Source organism: Pristis pectinata, chromosome 3 (genome assembly GCF_009764475.1).
Source record: "Pristis pectinata isolate sPriPec2 chromosome 3, sPriPec2.1.pri, whole genome shotgun sequence".
Classification (NCBI taxonomy): domain Eukaryota; kingdom Metazoa; phylum Chordata; class Chondrichthyes; order Rhinopristiformes; family Pristidae; genus Pristis; species Pristis pectinata.
This window is the reverse complement of record NC_067407.1, coordinates 121,298,795-121,319,979: the sequence shown is the minus strand read 5'-3', so window position 1 is coordinate 121,319,979 and position 21,185 is coordinate 121,298,795. Positions and strand designations below refer to the sequence as shown.

The 21,185-nt window shown below is 39.1% G+C and overlaps 1 protein-coding gene across 1 annotated transcript in view; it reads left to right on the top strand.

Annotated features, from left to right (window-relative positions):
- LOC127568013 (lutropin-choriogonadotropic hormone receptor-like) overlaps positions 1-15,129 on the top strand; it is an 88,569-nt gene extending 73,440 nt beyond the window's left edge. Inside the window, exons 8-10 of the mRNA XM_052011259.1 lie at positions 4,586-4,660; positions 7,962-8,150; positions 13,854-15,129. Coding sequence (XP_051867219.1) covers positions 4,586-4,660; positions 7,962-8,150; positions 13,854-15,129 — 1,540 coding nt within the window. The remainder of the gene's footprint in view (positions 1-4,585; positions 4,661-7,961; positions 8,151-13,853) is intronic.
- Positions 15,130-21,185: the final 6,056 nt, after the last annotated feature.

Here is a 21,185-nt window from a genome sequence, read left to right as displayed (position 1 = left end):
TGGAATATTTTTAAATAGTGGGATATTGAAAGGTGCTGGTGTTCAGATGGACTTGGGTGACTTTGCACATGTATCGCTGAAAGTTAATATGCAGGTTCAGAAGGCATTTAAGAAAGCAAGCACTATGATGACATTTATTTCAAGAGGGTATGAGTACACAAGTAAAGATACCTTGCTCCAATAATATAGAGTGCTGATGAGACTGAATCTGGAAAATTGTGTACAAATCTGGTCTCCCTACTTGAGGAAGAATTGCAACAAGGGAATGTTACAGGATCGATTCCTGGGGTGAGGGAATTTGTCATGTGTCCCACCAACCCTCCCTGAACACCAGGGTCCAGTGGTGGAAGACCATGACACTAAACCCACCTTCATATGCAACTTTGGACCCATTATACATACATTTGGCATCGTCAGCTGAAACACAAAGGGTGCTTTGTATGTTGTGGGTTATTGTTTCTGTACCCAGAAGACTTGCACAAAACTGGTGAAGGAGCCCATGCAATGTTATTCAGCATATTGAAACTTCTTGAGGAATTTCTAGGCCAACTTCTTTTACTATCAATAAACTTGGATTGTGGATTCTAGAAGTGCACGATAAGTAGTTCTTACTATTCTTACTATTTTTGGATAAATTGCACCTAGCATTATAACCTATTTTTAAACAGGCATTGACCCAAAAACATTCACAAGGGCACTTTCAAAATTGCCAAACCATCATTAACATTGAAATAAGGGAATTAATTTGTGTTCATAGACACAAAATCTGTTCATGCGAAATTTGATGCTACATAGAATATAGAACAGTACAGCACAATACAGGCCCTTCGGCCCACAATGTTGTGCTGACCTATATAAACCTACCCCACAATCAATCTAACCCTTCTCTCCTACACAGCCCATGACCCTCCATTTTTCTTACATCCGTGTGTCTGTCCTAGAATCTTCTAAGTGTTTCTATTTTATCGACCTCTACCACCACCACCAGCAGTGCGTTCCAGGCACCCACCACTCTCTGTGTAAAAAACCTACCTCTGACATCTCCCCTAAACTTTCCTCCACTCACCTTAAACAGATGTCCTCTGGTATTGGCCATTGCCACCCTGGGAAAAAGGTGGTGGACTTACAATCAATGCAAGGTGATTTTTTTTTCCTAAAAATGTAAGGAATAGAAACAGGAGTCAACCATCTACCCTCTCAAACCAGTTCTCCCATTCACTTAGATCATGGCTGATCTAATCTTGTCCTCAGCTCTATTTTCCTGCTCATTTCCCTCTGGTCCAAGGATCATCTACCACAGCCTTGCATATATTTAATGACTCAGGCTTTATGGATGTCAGGAATAGAGAATTCCAAAAGGCCACAATGCCCTGAGAAAAGAAACCTCTCCTCATCCCTACCTTAAGTGGCTGACCTTTTATTCTGAAACAATTCTCCCACTTTCAGATTCTTCATGAGGGCAGAAATCCACTGAACATACACTCTGTCAGGCCCCTTCAAAATCTTATTTGTTTCAATAAGATTACCCCTCATTCTTTAGGTTCAAGCAAAGCATCATCATTTTGGTACGGTTTGCCCAGTTCAACTGACATCCTAGGCTAATGTGTTTTGTCAATTTTACAGCATTCAAGGTTGGTGTTGTGGATAATGTAGGAAGGTTGTTGTAGGTTACAACAGGACATTGATAGGATGCCGAGCTGGGCTGGGCTGAGAAGTGGCAGATGGAGTTCAACCCAGAAAAGTGTGATACACTTTGGAAGATTGAATTTGAAGGCAGAATACAAGGTTGATGGCAGGACTCTTTGCAGTGTGGAGGAATGGAGGGATATTGGGGTCCAAGTCCATAGATCCCTCAAGGTTGCCGTGCAGATTGATAGGGTTGTTAAGGAGGCATATGGTGTGTTGGCCTTCATTAATCGGGGTATTGAGTTCAAGGGCTTCCATAAAGTTGCAGCTCTATAAAACTCTGGTTAGACCACACTTGGAATATTGTCTTCAGTTCTGGTTGCCTCATTATAGGAAGGACGTGGAAGCTTTAGAGAGGGTGTAGAGGAGATTTACCAGGATGCTGCCTGGCTTGGAGAGCATGTCTTATAGGATAGGTTGAGCAAGCCAGGGCTTTTCTCCTTAGAGCGAAGGAGGATGAGAGGTATTGGTATTGGTTTATTATTGTCAATTGTACCGAGGTACAGTGAAAAACTTGTCTTACAAACCAATCTTACAGGTCAATTCATTACACAGTGCAGTTACATCAAGTTAGTACAGAGTGCATTGATGTAGTACAGGTAAAAAAAATAACAGTACAGAGTAAAGTGTCACAGCTACAGAGAGAGTGCAGTACAATAAGGTGCAAGGTCACAACGAGGTAGATAATGAGGTCATAGGTCATAGTCCATCTCATTGTGTAAGAGAACTGTTCAATAGTCTTATCACAGTGGGGTAGAAGCTGTCCTTAAGTCTGGTGGTACATGCCCTCAGGCTCCTGTATCTTCTACCCGATGGAAGAGTAGAGAAGAGAGAATGTCCTGGGTGGGTGGGGTCTTTGATTATGCTTGATAGAGGTGTACAAGATGATAAGAGTCATAGATTGAGTGGGCATTCAGAGACTTTTTCCCAGGGCGAAAATGGCTTACACGAGGGGACATAATTTTAAGGTGATTGAAGGAAGGTATTGGGGGGGATGTCAGAGGCAAGTTTTTTATGCAGAGAGTGGTGGGTGCTTGAAATGCACTGCTGGCAGATGTTGTGGGGGCAGATACATTAAGGACATTTAAGAGACTCTTAGACACATGAATGATAGAAAAATAGGGGGCTATGTGGAAGGGAAGGGTTAGATAGATCTTAGAGCAGGATAAAATGTCGGCACAACATTGTGGGCTGAAGGGCCTGTACTGTGCTGTTATGTTCTATGTTCTTAAGCCTACACAGTAAATCATCAGTCATATTCTGAGAGGAAGTCAAATTGTTGGTTCTCCTCCAAGCCAGCTGGGGTCATTGTGCATTGGCAGATCCCACTTTTTATTTCACTTAGAGCTGTGGCTGGCAGACATCTGCTGGCTCAGCAGGCTTGCGAGCAATAAATAAAACCAGCAAAAGGATAAATCTCAGGCCCCTTTTTAGGTACAATGTATTTATTGCAACCACTGTACGTTGTCAATAGTTCAGCCTTACCATGTTGATCCTTTGCACTATTTTAACTTAGTTAAATTAAATAGAAAAATGGTTCCATCAAAAGTAACAAAAATCTGTCTGGTTCACTGATGTTCATCGTGGAAGGAAATCTGATACTCTCACATGGTCTGACTTATGGGTGACTCTGGGCACACTGAAATATGGTTGATTCTTGAATGTTGTCTGAAATGACTTACCAAGCCATTGTTCATGGGGAAATTAGGTAGATATTTAGATATACTAGTCAGATGTACATTGAAACACATAATGAAATGCGTCTTTTTGCATTACTGAGTATGTGTTGGGAGGCAGCCCACAAGTGTCGCCACTCTTCCAGCACCAACATAGCATGCCCACAACTTCCTAACCCGTACGTCTTTGGAATGTGGGAGGAAACCGGAGCACCCAGAGGAAACCCACGCAGACGTGGGGATAATGTACAAACTCCTTACAGACAGCAGCGGAATTGAACCCGGGTCGCTGGCGCTGTAATAGAGTTATGCTAACTGCTACACTCCCATGCCGCCGCTAGATGGACAATAAATATTTGTTGTGTTTGACCACAGAGTTCATCTGTGGTCAGATACAACATCAAAATTGTGAACAGTTTGTTCAGCCCCAGCTGATTACCAGCGAGAGAGCTGGAGCTGTGGCTATGGAACAAAGTTTATGTCACCAAGTGAAGAAAATAGCTTCTGTCTGCCCAATATTTAGCTGGGGAAGCCTAAGAACAATCAATGCAGGATGCTGGACAAGGCTTCTGGAAATTTAGAGTCTGTATCTGGTACATACGGGTTAAAAGTATGGCTGGTGTGGGTAATGGAAAAATGTTGAATTTGGGTAATGCAAGTGTTCTCTTAAAGTGAGGTTAAGGAACACTACCGAGGGAGGATGGAAAGTCTGGACCTAATCATATTTACCTGACTCAGGAATGCTTGAATATTAAGAACAGGATAAGTCAGAATATGTTGGAAATGATCAGCAAGGGCCATACCTATGGTATGAGGAAAGATTGCCCTAAACTCTTCCCCTGTTCCTCACAGATGCTCCTGGCCTGCAGAATGTTTCCAGGTGTTCCTCCTTTTATTCCCAGTATCTGCATTATTTCACATTTTATATTAATGCTGTGTTAAGCACAAATCTTTACTGAAAAAAAATAGGAAGTTAGGAAGTACATTTATTTCACCTTGACAAGTTGAATTGAGCATGAATTAACTGAATGAGATGTACAAATGTGTATATTGAAAGAAAAATTTTGATTTCCTGAGGATTATGCACACGTTATATATTTTGCTTAGGCACCAAAATCAGAATAATAAAAACCCTTTATAATATATTTCTATATTTTATAATAAATGTATTTCTTTTTTTTGAAGATTTATCATTATCGTAATCATGTTAATTTTTTTTGCAGAGAACTTAATGATAACAAAAATCTAAGAATAATACACAATGATGCTTTCAGGGGAGCTATTGGACCAGATGTATTGTAAGTTATAGCAAGTTTTCATTACATATGGGTTACACACATTCGTTTTAAACAACAGATTTAACTATATTAATCAATTTAATTTCTAAATGCCTTTTGTAAATTACATTAAAAGTGCAAATTAACATTTTTGAACTGCTGGTCCTTAATTTTAACACTGTACATAATTATTTTATGTTTGATTGTCTCCTTTGTCCTTGCTTCATTTTCATTATCTTGATTGAGAAAACAATCAGCATTGAATCTATAGGACTTAAATATACTTACATTTTGCTAGCAAAGTCCTTTGCATGGGTAATTTTATCTCTGAATTCTACATGTGCATATTGCAACAGAACTCAGAAATTTGCTGGAGACCTGATATAGGCAGAACTGATCTTTTGCTCTACCACCAGACCCATCAATAGTAGAACTTCACATCTGGCCCTTCAGTTTAAGTCAGGGATGGCTGGCATGTATAGCATGACCCCATTCATTTGTATGGTGTTGCCAGATTTGATTGAAAAGAGTATGTGTTTTGTTTATTTTTCCCTATTTTACTTTATATTATTGTCTGGTTTATTACCACTCACATATGTTGTGAAACTTGTTGTTTTGTGGCAGCAGTACAGTAATTCTTTTCTAGGGGTTTGAAGTATATTTTGGGGGTTTTTTTTGTTATTTTTTTGATTATTTAAATCTGTCAGAGAAATTTAAAAATATTTCAAAGGCCTTTGAAATAACTTGCAGATAGCCCTCATTCATAGAATGGCTACACTAACCAGGCCCACAGCTCTATCAATCCCCCAGGGCTTCGAGAACCAAGTGTGGGTGGCAGACCTGAGTATGTTCTGGCCCATTGAGATGCCACTTTTATTTATTTACTTATAAAAAATATTTTATATAACATTTAAATCAAACTAATAAAAAACTACTTACATGTATCAATGTAATATACTGTACATAGTGGGAAACACTTAAACTCACTCCCAATTTGATGAAGGTGGTACAGTTTCTCCCTTAATAAATTCATTCTAATGTCTTAAAATAGTGAGCTTGTTACGACGGTGATGCAATCAATGCAGCGTCAGTGTTACCTCAGAATTACCTGGCACCCATCAAAGGAGATAGCTTCCACTATCACGTTCAATGGCTATGTAGATTTACTATTGGATAGATGACAGCTATGGTTTCCACACAACCACAAGTTGAAGACCATAAGACATAGGAGCAGAATTAGGCCATTCAGCCCATCCAGTCTGCTCCACCATTTGATCACGGCTGATTTTTTTTTCCTTCTCAACCCCATTCTCCTACCTTCTCCCTTTAACCTTTGACACCCTTACTAATCAAGAACGTATCAACCTTTGCTTTAAATATACCCAATGACTTGGCTCCACAGTCATCTGTGGCAGTGAATTCCACAGATTCATCACCCTCTGGCTAAAAAAATCCCTCCTCATCTCTGTTCTAAAGGGACATCCTTTTATTCTAAGGCTGTGCCCTCTGGTCTGAGACTCTCCCACTACTGGATATATCCCTTCCACATCCACTGTATCCAGGCCTTTCAATATTCAGTAGGTTTACAATGAGAACCCCCCCCCCCCCCCCACCTCATCCTGAATGGTTACATACAATTACCCTGGGCATTCCTTTGTGAGATTATGCATGTGCAATGCTGTTTTTTCCCCATCCCAAGTGTGCCGTGTAATTGAGATGTTTTGTGCTGTAGATGTCATTATTCACCATATCTTGTATTCCATTCATAGGCTTGTTTTTTGCCTGGAGGTTGTTTGGAACAGAAATTAGAACAGGAAAGAGAATGCGGAACATTGGGACGTGACCTTAAAACTAGAATATACTAAATACAAATATATCCAGGAAGTAATCTTTCAACAGGGTGACTGTAATCTGGAACTATCTCCTAAATTACTTAATTGAAAATTTGAAGACTGAATTGAGGGATTATTGTTAAGGTATGAATTTCAGGGAACAAATTCAGACACCTGAGTTGAGTTCAGATCCACTTTGATCTAATAAAAAGAAAAGAGACTTGAAGTGCAAAACTACTCTTGCATTTACTGCCAGTGGTTACATATTATTACAAATACAGTTACATTACACAGGAAAGGCAAGCAGAATAATTTTTGACTCAGGTAGTGGATAGAGTGGAATTTGTGCCCTTTCAGAAATTTTCCTGTCAGTAGCATCTCACAATACAAAACCAAAAAATATACCATTAGCTTCCTTTCAATTTCATCTTTGTTGAAGAGACTAAATAGCTGTTTATGTGACTAAAGTACAAGGTTATATTCACTTTAGGGGAGAAGTTTGTCTGACAGGACTAAACAAATGCAGAAGTATCAGCTGCTAGTTATACTCTCATAAAGTTTGAACGGCTCCTTTTTGAAACCAAATGCATTGCTTCCCTACTTTTTTTTGCATTTGCCAAGCTTTTTGGACTGGTTTGCTGTTCAGTTAAAATAGAATTACATTGTTCTGAATTTAGTATTTTACAAGTTTTATTGTTTTAAAACTCAGATATGTGAAGCCATTACACACATTATTATTCTCATTTATGGCGTGTGGTACTAATAACTCAATGGAACATTTCTGGACATCTTCATTGACTATGTCCATTTACCCAGATTTCTCAATGTTTGAAAGGAAAAGAAAAGCAAAAGGAATAAAGTAAGTATTGGCAAGGTTACACCAAGCTACTTTTAAAAGCCTTAGGTTATTCAATGAAGAAAAGGGAACATTGAAACTGTTCTGGGAAAGATAATTTGGAGTACAAAACTAATGTGTTTTAATATACTGCAGATGTAGAGAAGAAAAAAGGGTAATTACTTCCTGGCTGTATTTGTATTTAGTATATTCTAACTTTAAGGTCACATCCCAATGTTCTGCATTCTCTTTTCTGTTCTAATTTCTGTTCCAAACAATCTCCAGACAATAAACAAACCTATGAACGATGACACCTATACCACAAAACAATCACAATTACACTGCACACTTGGGATGAAAATGAAAACAGCATTGCACATGCAGAAAGTCACAAGGGAGTGGCCAGGGTAAGTACAGTATATTCAACCATTCAAATCATGGCTGTGCAGAAATCATAGCTGTCATATAGTAGAAATAAGAGGTAAATTTATATCTGCGATAGTTCCATATTATTAAATAAGGACAGAAAAGTTGCAAGGAGAGGCAGGAGACCGAAGCAACAAAAGGTCACCCATTAGATTATTTTTTTTCTGAAATAGTACTGGGGCCAAAATAAATGAAATTGAAGAGTCCAAACTATTTTTTGTTGCCACAGAGATGTTTCTTCAACAGCACTTGAGTATCTTCCATCTAATGGATTGGAGTTTATTCAAAAACTTACTGCACGCTTTACGTACTCACTGAAAAGACTCCCATCTCTGGAAAAGTTTGTCAATTTGATGGAAGCAAATTTGACGTATCCCAGCCATTGCTGTGCATTCAAAAATTGGGAGAAATCAAGTGGGTAAGTTTTTGTGTCTTTGTTACTTTCTTAACCCCATCCCACATCAATGCGTCTACCGTGTCACTTATGATGATAAACAATTAACTGTATTTCAGAGAAAGCAGATATCAAATGAAACGTTTATCAGATCAGGGGTGCCATGAGTAATATCACAGGTCCTATTTCATGCTGTGTTTTTACAAACTCAGGTATTCATTGGGTCTGAATACTCTTTCTCTGCCCTTCAAACCTTTCGCTTTTTAGTTGTTCTTTCTTAAAGGGAGTGACCAATGATCTAGTGCCATGGATTGTAGAGACCTTTAAGGTAGGGGTACCAACTGAGCCTTTAAAAAACTAACATGTTCTATCAGCCACGCATCTTGTCCTCCATCAGCCAGTCAATAGAAAGTAAAATGGAGTGACACTTGATGTGGTTGTTTGACAGGACCCCGTTCGATTTCCTATCAGGTGGGTTAGGTTAAAATTAACTTTCTTCAATAGATTCTTGCAAAGTAACTTGATAAGGGCTTTTAAAATGTCCAAGTACACCAAATACAGTGTCTTTCCTCCATCCAGCATATCCACCATCTCTTCAAGGAAATATCTCATATGTCATGTGGTCTCTTGTTTTGAATTATGTGCTGGCTGCTTCTAATTATTTTCAAGGTAGCTAAATATGTAGTAACTTTAACTATAATAAATGCAAACTTTTGGTAGCACAAACAACTAACTTGGATCTAATTACCAAAGTACTTCCACCAGAGTTTTGTGGTATTCAAGAGAGAGGCAATTAAGTTTTTGTTAACCTCCAAGATGATCTAATCAAGGAAATGCAAGTTGTACTTCTGTGGGTGTGGTTTGTAGTTAATTTAGAATCCTGTGATTTCACGAGATAAATGTGGAGAGAAGCATTTCAGAGATTTTTCTTTTAAAAGATTTTATCTGTTGGAAGTTCTCATCTCCCAATCTTAAAACATAAGTATTGAGTTGTCCAGAGTAGGAGAGAGTAATTCAACAAAGATAATGTTTGTTTTCAGCTCTTCTTGTTTTATTCTGTTGCATAAAGAAGTTTTGTTGTGAAGCTGAAACAAATAATCTTTGATAAATCTCCAGATACTTCCAGGTTTTAGGTGGTAACAGCTGGCTCATGTATTATGATGAAATCAAGTTCAAGCCCAAATCCATAATCTAATCTCAGCTAGTGAAGCAGTAGGGCTTTAAAATTCACCTCCTCACCTAGAAGTAAAGAAAGGAAGAATGACTAAAGTTCACATTATAAGTCATTGTACTTCATTCTCTACAAAAAGTCCACGTGTGGAGATTGGAGGAGTTTGGATTTGGTCTTGGCTGAGTTTGGCTGCAGTGCTGTTGGATAGCTTGCCAAGATTGTAAAAATTCTTGCAGAAGGATTGATTAAATAACGTAGTAAAGGATACCTGGAACAGAACCATAATCTGTCAAGAACCTGATATGTACTGGTGAGGAAGATGATAGCGGGAAAGAAAACCATTCTGAATATAGTTGATTGTTACTTTCCCTTCAGACAGAATTCCATACCCATACTTTTATACAACTTTTCCAAGTCATGTGAAGCTCCAATAAGAAAAGTAACTACAGATTACGACTTCATCACCAGCCATGAACAAAATAAAACATAGTAAGTATTATTCTAAACATGAAATATAATCTATTTAATTGGACCATTTTGGCCTCTCATGATTCATTCAATAATCCAAGGCTTTTAAAATTAGCTTGGTGTAACCTTGCCAAAACATCATACATCGCATGACATCCTTTCTTATTTTTGCTAATTTTCCCTTTATTTGCTTCAAACTCAAGCTACATGGATTGGGATACACTGTGTGTAGCAGTACGCTTTAGCAATGTTGTCACTGCTGTACTTGCAGTTTTTCTTTCACATTACATTTCAGGTAGGTTTTACATTCAGCTTCCAGTCATCTTCAACTTTATAAACATCTTCTGCATTATAACTAGAGGGTTGCCTACTTTAATATCAAGAATAGCAGACAGCACCCTGTTTTTAAATGTGCAAATTGTGTAGTCTACTTTTAAAAGTGAAGAGCTCCATGAGCACCAGACTAATTTAGAGGATGGCATAGAGGTGTTGAGACACATAAGACACCAGATGTAAGTGACCATTATTCAAGGCACCAAATAGTGAAAGCACACTTGCCAGCTCCAGGTTATTAATGGGTGTGGATAACAAAATGGGTGCTGGAATGCCTACTTCCAGTGTTATGGAGCATGCAGGATTCTGGCACTAGATTAGCACATGGATTTACACAGAGTTCAGAATTAATTCTTTCCACCTCCATTAACACACACTTGAATTCAACCACGATGTTGCGTTTTTGGCCAATATTGCAGCTTCCAGTGTGCCACAAGCAATATCTGCCCCCCATCCCCCAAGTGCAACAGTAGAACCTCAGAGTCTGTCTTTCAAGCTCAGCTTACTGCCATCATATCTGATTACAGTGCGCAAAGTATCTTGCTGGTGCCACGGTGGTCCCATAATCATCCACCAACAGGTTACTGAGATGGCTGAGTTCCCATGGAAAGCAATGGCCACCCATACTCTGAAGGTACTGTTTATTGTTGGAACCTTTGTGCCCAGAGCTCCAACATGGCAACAGTGGATGAAAAGCAGTTTGGGATGACACTTGGTTTGGAATGATTTTGTGCTAACTTTTACTTCTGCAAGTAGATACTGTAATGGTCAGTGACAGAGGGAAGGAAAAATAATGAACCTTTGGCAAATGGGAACTCGGGATTTAGGTCACTGCTTTTGCACTTGTATGCCTTCCAACACAATCCAAACAGAAAGCTGTCTGAGCTGTCTCCCGCTCTTTCTTCCTGCTTCTCCTCCTTCTCAGTCTCTGCAGTTACTCACTGTTTAGCTGGTGCCAGGTCTGTCCCTCATGATGATGAGTTACTGCAGTGTGCATCAGACCTCCATGAATTTTGGCATCCACTCTGTCAAATACTCCAGGGTGATTACGGAGTGGTCCACATATTGTTTCAGGCAGTGTCAGTGGTCTGTTCTATCACATTTCACATTGACAAGGGTTTCAGCCACACATGAGCTGAGGCAGGAATCAAGTTGGGCGATGTTGAAAGAAAATTGTTATTTTGGTAACAATGTAAATATCTGATTCTGGAGTGAAATATGGCTTTAAGGTCTGAATGATCCAGTTCACATGTCAGACAGCCATCAGGGAAAGAGCTGAAATTGGTGGCTAGGGAATTGAGTTAATCTCAGGGTTCAAAGATAATGTGTTCACATTTCACAGTATTTAGCTGAAGGAATAGAATATTGCAAAGTTTTTCCTGCATGCCTTAGTTAAAATTCTCATTGTAAGAATTTTGTGCCCCTGTGATGTAAAATTATTTTGGGTAATCAGTTAATTTGTATTCATTTTTTTATTCATTCAAGGGATGAGGCCTTCAAGGCTAAGTAACATTTTATTGCCCTTCAGGAGATGGTGGTGAGCTGCTTTCTTGAACCACTGTGGTCCTTGAGGTGTGGGTAGACCTACAATGCTGTTAGGGAGAGAGTTCCAGGATTTTGACCCAGCGATGCTGAAAGAACAGCAAGGTATTTCTAAATCAGGATGGTGTGTGGCTTGGAAGGCAGCTTGCAGGTGGCGGTGTTCCCATGTGTTTATCCTTCTAGCCAGTAGAGGTCATGGGTTTGGAAGTTGGTGTCCAATAAGTCTTGGTGAGTTGCTGCACTGCATCCAGTAGATGATACAAACTGCTGCTACTGTGTGTCAGTGGTGGAGTGAGTGAATAGTTGTGGATGGGGTGCCTATCAAGTGGGCTGCTATGTCCTGCATGGTGTTGAGCTACTTGAGTGCTGTTGAAACTGCACTCATCGAGGCAAGTGGAGAATATTCCATCACACTCCTGACCCTTGTGGATGATGGACAGGCTCTAGGGAATTAAGAAGCAAGTTACTCTCCACAAGATTCCTAGCCTCTGACTTGTTCTTTGAGCCACATAGTGTATGTGGCTACTCCATTCAGTTTCTGGTCAATGGTAGCCCTCAAGATATTGATAGTGGTAATGCCTTTGAATGTCAGGGGGTGATAGCTGGATTTTCTCCTGCTGGATATTGTCATTGCCTGGCACTTATGTGGCATGAATGTTACTTCTCACCTGTCAGCCCAGGTCTTGCTACATTTAGATGTGGACTGTTTCATTATCTGAGGAGTTGCGAAAGGTGCTGACCATTGTGCACTCATCAGCAAACATCCCTACTGACCTTAAGATTGAAGCTGAAGGTGGCTGGGGCTAGGACACTAACCTAAGGATCTCCTGCAGTTCTGTGGCTGTGATGATTGACCTCCAACCACCACCACCATCTTCCTTGGTGTTGGGTATGATTCCAACCAGTAGAGGGTTTTCCCGATTCCCATTGCTTCCAGTTTAGCCAGGGCTCCTTGATGCCACACTCAATCAAATGCTGCCTCGATGTCATGGACAGTTATTCTCACTTCGAGTTCAGCTCTTTTGCCCATATTTGGACTAAGGCTGTAATGAGGTCAGGAGCTGAGTGACTTTGGTGGAATCCAAATTGAGTTTTAGTTGCTAAGCAAGTGCCTAAAATTCACCACTAGATTCACACTTGGAGAGGACACACTCCATAATAAAATTATGAGGGGCATAGATAGGGTGAATGGGCACAGTCTTTTTCCAAGGTTGGGGAATGAAGAACTAGAGGGCACAGATTTAAGGTGAGAGGGGAGAGATTTAATAGGAACCAGAGGGGCAACTTTTTCACCCAGAGAATGGTCAGTATATGGAATGAGCTGCCAAAGGAAGTGGTTGAGGCAGGTACATTAACAATATTTAAAAAGGTACTTGGGCAGGTACAATGGATAGGAAAGGTTTAGAGGGCTATGGGCCAAACACGGGCAAATAGGACTTTTAGTTGGCATGGACCAATTGGGCCAAAGGGCCTGTTTCCGTGCTGTATGACCCTATGACACAAATGAAGAACAGCAGTGTCATAGTGTTGAGAAGGGGATGCTTTTCTGTGGTTAGGACAGATTACTCAGCCAGCTTTATTAAAGGAAGAATCATTAAAAAAAAGTAGCTGAAAGGTCATTGCTTGGCCCTGGCATTTATAAGTTGTGTGCTTTTAACATTACTCTAATTTTTTTGTAGATCTATTTTAAAAATAGTCTGAGAGCCACAAAAGATTGCATTACTTTTATACAGCTGTGTATCAAAACTGCTAAATATTTAGCTTTTGTGGATTTTCAACACTGTATTACAGACACAGTAACATTGGCAGTCTGCGTGATTAGATCATCTGTCATATTTGGATAGGGATGGATATCTTTTAAAGTGATAAAATGAACAAAGCAGATGTGGAATTGTGTAGAGAAAGACGTGAACAAGTAAAACAGCCAAAAAGGCTAATGGACGGCAAAAGCATTGCTCTGGTTTTGTGGTGTTGATGGCCATCTTTGAAAGAACATATCATCTATGGCATTATCAGTCCCTTCATTGCATGGTGAGCAGAAAGTTGAATATTCCAATTACAATATGATGGATGGAGGAAACTCTGAAACTATTTGCTGTTTTGTAATTTGTTGATCTGGAACTGCGGGATGTGTTTGCTTTACTGTGGGTTTACCTTCTTGAATTTAAATAAAATTCATTTAGTAATGAAGTGTCTTCTTTATCTGCTTATAGTTTTGGGGATGACTATTCTCATCTTAACCCACCATCACAGCATCTGGGACAGCAGAGCATACAGAATTTTTCTGTCGGAATGAAGAAATACCCTTCCTCACAGAATTATTCACACTTCCCTGTCAATAATCTTGATGATGAATATGAACATTTAGAAGAAATTTATGAAAACGCAGTATCGTTTGATTACGGATTTTGCCATGCCAAGGTAGACCTTGTCTGTACTCCAGAACCAGATGCCTTCAATCCCTGTGAAGATATAATGGGATATAATGTTCTAAGAGTTCTGATATGGTTCATTAACATCCTTGCTATCGTGGGTAACCTCATTGTTTTTATTGTTTTGGTGGTTAGTCAGAATAAGCTCACAGTCCCACGATTCCTCATGTGCAATCTTGCTTTTGCAGACCTCTGTATGGGTCTCTATTTGCTACTTATTGCATCTGTTGATTTGAGCACCAAGAGTCAGTACTACAACTACGCAATAGACTGGCAGACTGGGGCAGGATGTGCCAGTGCCGGTTTCTTCACTGTTTTTGCAAGTGAGCTTTCTGTGTATACACTGATGGTGATCACCTTTGAAAGATGGCATACAATTACCCATGCCATGCAATTAGACAGAAAGATACGTTTGAGACATGCTGTTGTGCTTATGTTTGGAGGTTGGGTGTTCTCGCTAGTTGTAGCAATACTGCCCCTTGTTGGAATCAGCAGTTACATGAAAGTTAGCATCTGTTTGCCAATGGATATAGAAACTCCAGTTTCCCAGGGCTATGTTATATTCCTATTGGTACTGAATGTTATAGCCTTTATCATCATTTGTATATGCTATATAAAAATATATTTAGCTGTGAAAAATCCTAACTTTGTTTCTAAAAATAGTGACATGAAGATTGCCAAACGAATGGCGATACTAATCTTTACAGACTTTGTATGTATGGCTCCTATATCATTTTTTGCTATTTCAGCAGCTTTCAAGTCTCCACTTATTACAGTCACTAATGCTAAAATTCTGCTGGTATTGTTTTATCCACTGAACTCATGTGCTAATCCATTTCTCTATGCAATCTTTACAAAAGCATTCAGAAGGGATTTCTTCATTTTGTTGAGTAAATTTGGATACTGTGAAATACAGGCTCAAATTTATAAAACCGACAACTCAAACTCAAGGAGTGGCACCAAAGAAAGTTTAGGTGCAGTTGTCAAGCTAGCAACATTTAATGAGCAAAATTTGCCAGTCAACACAACTGCTAAATATTGCTGCAAAGAATGTTAATAACATTTAATATTTTACAGTTTCTGTCCTTCACTACTGAAGGTGCTGTCTCATGTGGGCTAGCTACATCCACAGGTATCAGCAGCAAGCTGGTACCTCTCCTAGGTATCCATTTTATCAAGTGTGAGCCATGGAAGTAAATGCTGGTACACTAGTTAAGGGTTCCAGAACTGAAAACTGATGTAGCAAACAGAGGAAGGAATCCCGGTTGATTTTTCAGTTCCTAACCCAGGAAAGCAAATTGCCACATGGCACAGAAGCATTAAGACCATCAACCAAATATCGAACATTCAAGTCTCATGAAATCACTACTAGACCTGCCCCTAGCTGGGCATCAAAAGAATTTACATAGAAGGTTTTAGCTGGAAAAAAAATGCATGTACATTTTTACTGAATAATTAGAACAAAAATGGAGGAAATAATTTTTCATTAATACTATTTTCAGTGCATTTTACACTCTAGGGAGAAATGTTTACCCTTGGTTGGGAAAGCATTTTAGCAAGTGGCTGTCCTGCAGGGGGCAGTGGAATGTCCAGCTGAACCTCCTCATCATCTCCTGACAGAACCCTGCCTGTCACAGGAAAGGAGTTGGGCAGCTTTGGAGGCCAATTGTCATGTCCATGGTAAGTTAGTAGCTGGGAGTCTACGGAGGAGTCAGTTAGCAGTCCTGCAAGGCGATGGAAATTTGGGACAGGTTTAAGTTGACGCTTTCTTTGTGGGCCCATGAGAAGCACTCTTGCTCTTTCTGACCCCACGAACAAAAGATTTTATCTGCTCTTATATGGCCTCATCATTCATCACACAGGATTCTGACTGTCCAGCCAATGACTTTGTAAATAAAGTGGTATAAGGGCTCTACCATGTCCCCGACTTGCAGAAATGTGTTTTGGAATGCTGAAATTCGAAGACAGTGTGATCATCTCTAGCAGAGCATGGGAGTAATCTTGCTCAGAATGGACGAAGAAACAGAAGGGATTTCATGCAATTGGGTGCCAGACATATCACTGGTGAAGGGTCAGATATTTAAGCTGTATCCATTAGTGGTTATGTTGGTTGAATGAGGAACGTTATCCAGGATACCTGGAGAATTCTGTTACCCTTGAGTAAAGTTCTTTAACAATCACCTGACCTTGCTGAAATCGCCAAATGAACATCATATTGACATCTTATCTGAGAATAACAACTGTAACAAGGTGACTCTCCTTAGGAATTGCACAAGCTATTCATTCACATTACATGCTAGTTTTGGGCTTCTTGACACACTGGCAAGATATTAACAATTGTACCAAGCTAAATATGGGAAGGGGCTTAAGGGAAAAATGTTGGTGACAGCTTCCTCATGAAAAGCTTTTCAAATCACAAAAGTGACTGTAATCAGAAATACTGCTTTACAAAGTTGGTAGATACTTTCAAATGAGTAAGAATACATGAATTGCTTGAAATGTATCATCTCTATTTTCAAAATAGAACAAAGAACAGTAAGCACAAGAACAGGCCCTTTGGCCCACCACGTCTGCACCAACCATGCTGCCAATATGTCTCTATTTCGTGTGTATGTCTAAATACCTCTTGAATTCAAAAATCAATTATTTAGAAATTAGTTTGGACTACTGTAAAATTTCCTGCAATACATAATTCTATTTGGCCAGCTGTTAATTTTGAATACATGATGCTTATCAGTTTCAATTTATTTCAGGGTTCTGGTAGTTCACTGGTGAAACTTGATCATTGTATTGATACAAAGCTGGATAGCAGCGTGTGTTCCAAGGAGCTTGTGAGGAGGCCTCAGGGAAGTATTGCTGGGCTTAAATGAATGAATGAGGACATGGCAGATGGAATATGATGATGAAAATTTGAAGTCATCCCCTTAGATAGGAAAGCAAGGTATATTTAAAAAGGAGAGAAATTGAAAGGTGTTGGCGTTCACAGGGACCTGAAGTGTCTTTGTATATGAATCACTGAAAGTTAACATGCACAGTAATCAAGCAATTAGGAAAGCAAAATAAGTGGTCAGTCATTCAGGACTGAGATGAGAAGGAATTGCATCATCCATAGGGTAGTGAATCTTTGGGATTCTCTACTCAAGAGGGCTGTGGAGGCTCAGTTGCTGAGTATATTCCAGACAGTTATCAATAGATGCTTGGATATTAGGGGAATAAATGGAGTTAGTAAATGGAGTTGAGGAAGATGATCAGCCATGACCCTACTGAATGGTGAATCAACCAGAAGGGGCAAAGGGCTTACACCTGCATCCACTGTTACATTCATTCAGGCCTTTGGTGGTCTAGGTTTCTGTATGTATGCAGCTCTGTAATCTCTCGTGTTATTTGAATTCCAAATTGTTTAATGTTGCAGGTCTGTTTTAAATTCAAGCTCTGTAATTAAAGGGCACAGATTTAAATCTTCAGAGAGCCACAGAAAACACCTCAGTAAACAACAAACATTTTGGCAGCAGTCTCTCCTTGTTTAAACTGCAATATTAAAAAAACAACCATTATTGGAAGTATCATAAGCAGTGAACCTCTGGGAGTCAGAATTCTATATTCAACATTAACCTTTTGAACAAATATAATCACAAAAAAAATTTGAATCAATAAACAAAGTACAGATTTACTTTGCAGTTTAAACAGTTAAGTCTATTAGTATGGTTACGGTGCTGCTCTGAACTTCCATATTGATCACAGGTTCTACTTACACATTTCCACAAGTTTGTACACATTTTTCCCCTGCCATATTTGCCTGGGTCCTGTCTGCCAATATTCATTTTTCTGTCAAGTGTTGTGCTGGTGCTGCTGACATCCAAAGAACACTGTCATAAAGTTCCCAGGAACATTAAAGTAAATTGCTAGATGTGGACCAAATTAAAATTCAGTTCTTCTGGGCTATCACCTCCACCTAATTAGATGTGTTTATGTCTACATGAGTTCTAAATATCAGGAGCAGAGATGATGCCAATATAAGAGCAGCTTTGAGTCTCAGTCTTACACAGGCATTAGTGTTAGTTATTGACCAAGTTGCATACCGCATTGACTTTCATTTGAGATTATGGAGAATGCCTTTAAAAAACATAAAGAAATGTTACCAAGTGCTAATAAATTAGTCAGTTTCCTAATATAGGTCCACTGTATAAGTAATGAGAAACCCATTTCAATTCATCATCGCCTTATGTGTTTGCTGAATGTAGGACTCTACACACATACTAAAATTGCAAGACTGTCAAAAATCAAAAAATGAGTAAATATCATGGAAGTGATAAAATCCATTCCAATAACATGTGGTATCACTACTTAATAAAGTATCTGAGATCAGTGCAGTTTGGAACGAGAACAAGCCGGAACATGCTAATTTGGTTGAGTGATCAGTTGTAAATAGCTGTTACAGCTGTTCTGTGCAGCTGTACCTCTGTCCTTCATTCATTTTATGCATGATTGATAAATTTTTTTTTCACTATGTGAAGATTACAAATTTGCAAGAGAAAACAAAAAGAAATCCCTGAAATAATCTATTAATATCAGGGTAATAAAATACGTCGAGCTAATCAAGTTAACTAAGGTTATAGCTGATGAACTTGATATTGCCTTTGGAGCAACATTTATTCCAATTATGCAGGATATGATATTTGTTGAACAAAATTACAAATCATAAATGTCACCATGTTTTGATATGGAAATTGTATATATTCTGTCCTATATCATTACTGATGACCACAGTGAGTGTACAACAACTAGCAAAATGTATGTAGTTCATTTTAAGGAAATATAGATTATGGGGATTTGTGTATTGGAATTTGCTGCTTTTTTCTGGTCATCCTGAGAAGACTTTTAAAATAGCTTGTGTTTAATTGTGGCATTTTAAGGCAAAATAATTTTGCAAAGGTTGATGAAGTGACAGATGTGTATTAAAATATTAATTTGTAAATGAAACAATTATTGTCTTTTTTTTTGAAAAGCCAGACAAACCAACTTATAGTATGTCATAGTTCACTTTACATGTCAGACTGAGGTAGTGAAGATCTATTGTCCCATTGCTGAAATAATAGTGGACTTCATGAGTGCAGTGACAGCAGCTTACGATCAATCAATTTCACAGGTTGGGCCTCACCTAAACAAAATCAACAAACTACCAGCATTAATGGCATTGCTTATTGGCAGCCTACCATTTGGTGGGGCAGAAATTTCAGCTGCTATTCACAAGTCTGTCGATATCCCTCCCAAAGTGGAGGATGGGAACTTTCAAACTAGAACAGAGTGGTGGATTTCAAAGTTATGGAAGCCTTTAAGGCTCAAAACTGAAGGAAAAGAAAGAATGAAGACATTTACTAAAGAGTTCTTTAATTACTAATATTAGCTAAATTATCCTCTGGGTGCTGCCCTATCCAAACTGTCCAACTCATAATTTGTGAGCAGGTTAAAGAATTCATGAGAACAAGTTCCCAAGGGCACAGAGCAGAAAAATGTTCAAAATTTGACTACACCTTCAATGGATGCAATTCAACACACTTAGCACTTCTACTTAAAAAAATATTTTTACATTTTGCTTATTTTTTTTGGTTTCTTTCCGATAGAGCTGTTAACCACTTCAGCTCAAGTATATTTAGTTTCAATATTTTCATATACTCAGCAAAATTTCCACTATTAAACTGGCTGTTAACCGAAGATACCTTACTTCAAGATGCTGCCATGGTAACAAAAAACTAATTGGCAATGTCCACTGTCTAAAAAAAAATTATTATTGGTATATTTTCCACAAGAAATTCTGCCTTTCAAGGACACACATTTATAGCACCTCAGCACTTCAATTTTCATATTACTTAAATAAAAACAAATACGTTAATAACTATTGCAATTCTATTGACATGAAATGAAGTGATCACAATGATCTACATGCTGGGATAGTTTTGTATCGCTGCTTTCAAGTGAAAATAGACAGAAAAGGGAAGAAAAATGCATAAGATGGTAAACAGGAATTTATCTACAGTCATACAGGATGCAGAAGAGTACTCACTACATGAACCTGTTTTAGTACAGGTTTAAACATAATTCCTGATTTAACTCATACTTGATAGAAAAAAAAATGACTCACAGTATAATTTATTTGGCCTAGGAATAGGCCAATCAGCACCTCAAGCCTGCTCTGCCATTCATCAAGATTGTGATTCTTTCTATCTTGGCCTTAGCGCCACTTTCCCTGTCTCTTCATATACCCCTTAACTCCCCTATAGTTCAAATACTGGCAAGCATGGTAGTGTAATGGTTAGCGTAACACTATTACAGCACCAGCGACCCAGGTTCAATTCCAGCCACTGTCTGTAAGGGTCCTGTACGTTCTCCCCGTGTCTGCGTGGGTTTCCTCCGGGTGCTCCTGTTTCCTGCCACATTCCAAAGACATAGAGGTTAGGAAGTTGTGGGCATGCTATGTTAGTGCCGGAAGAGTGGCGACACTTGCGAGCTGCCCCCAGAACACCCTACACAAAAGATGCATTTCACTGTGTGTTTCGATGTACCTGTGACTAATATAGATATCATCTTATATAGAACATTACAGTACATATCCTTCAGCCCACAATGTTGTGCCAACATTTTATCCTGCTCTAAGATCTATCTAACCCTTCCCTCCCACATAGCCCCCCATTTCGCTACCATTCATGTGGCTATCTAAGAGTCTCTTAAATGTCTCTAATGTATTTGCCCCCACAGCCTCTGGCGGCAGTGCATTCCACGCACCCACCACTGTGTAAAAAAAACCTTACCCCTGACATCCCCTTTATATCTTCCTCCAATTACCTTAAAATGATGTCCCCTTGTGTTAGTCATTGTTGCCCTGGGAAAAAGTCTCTGACTATCCACGTGATATATGCCTCTTATCATTTTGTACACCTTGATCAAGTCACCACTCATCCTCCTTCTCTCCAAAGAGAAAAGCCCTTGCTCACTCAACCTATCCTCATTAGACATGCTCTCCAATCCAGGCAACATCCTGGTTAATCTCCTCTACACCGTCTCTAAAGCTTCTACATCCTTCCTATAATGAGGTGACCAGAACTGAACACAATGCTC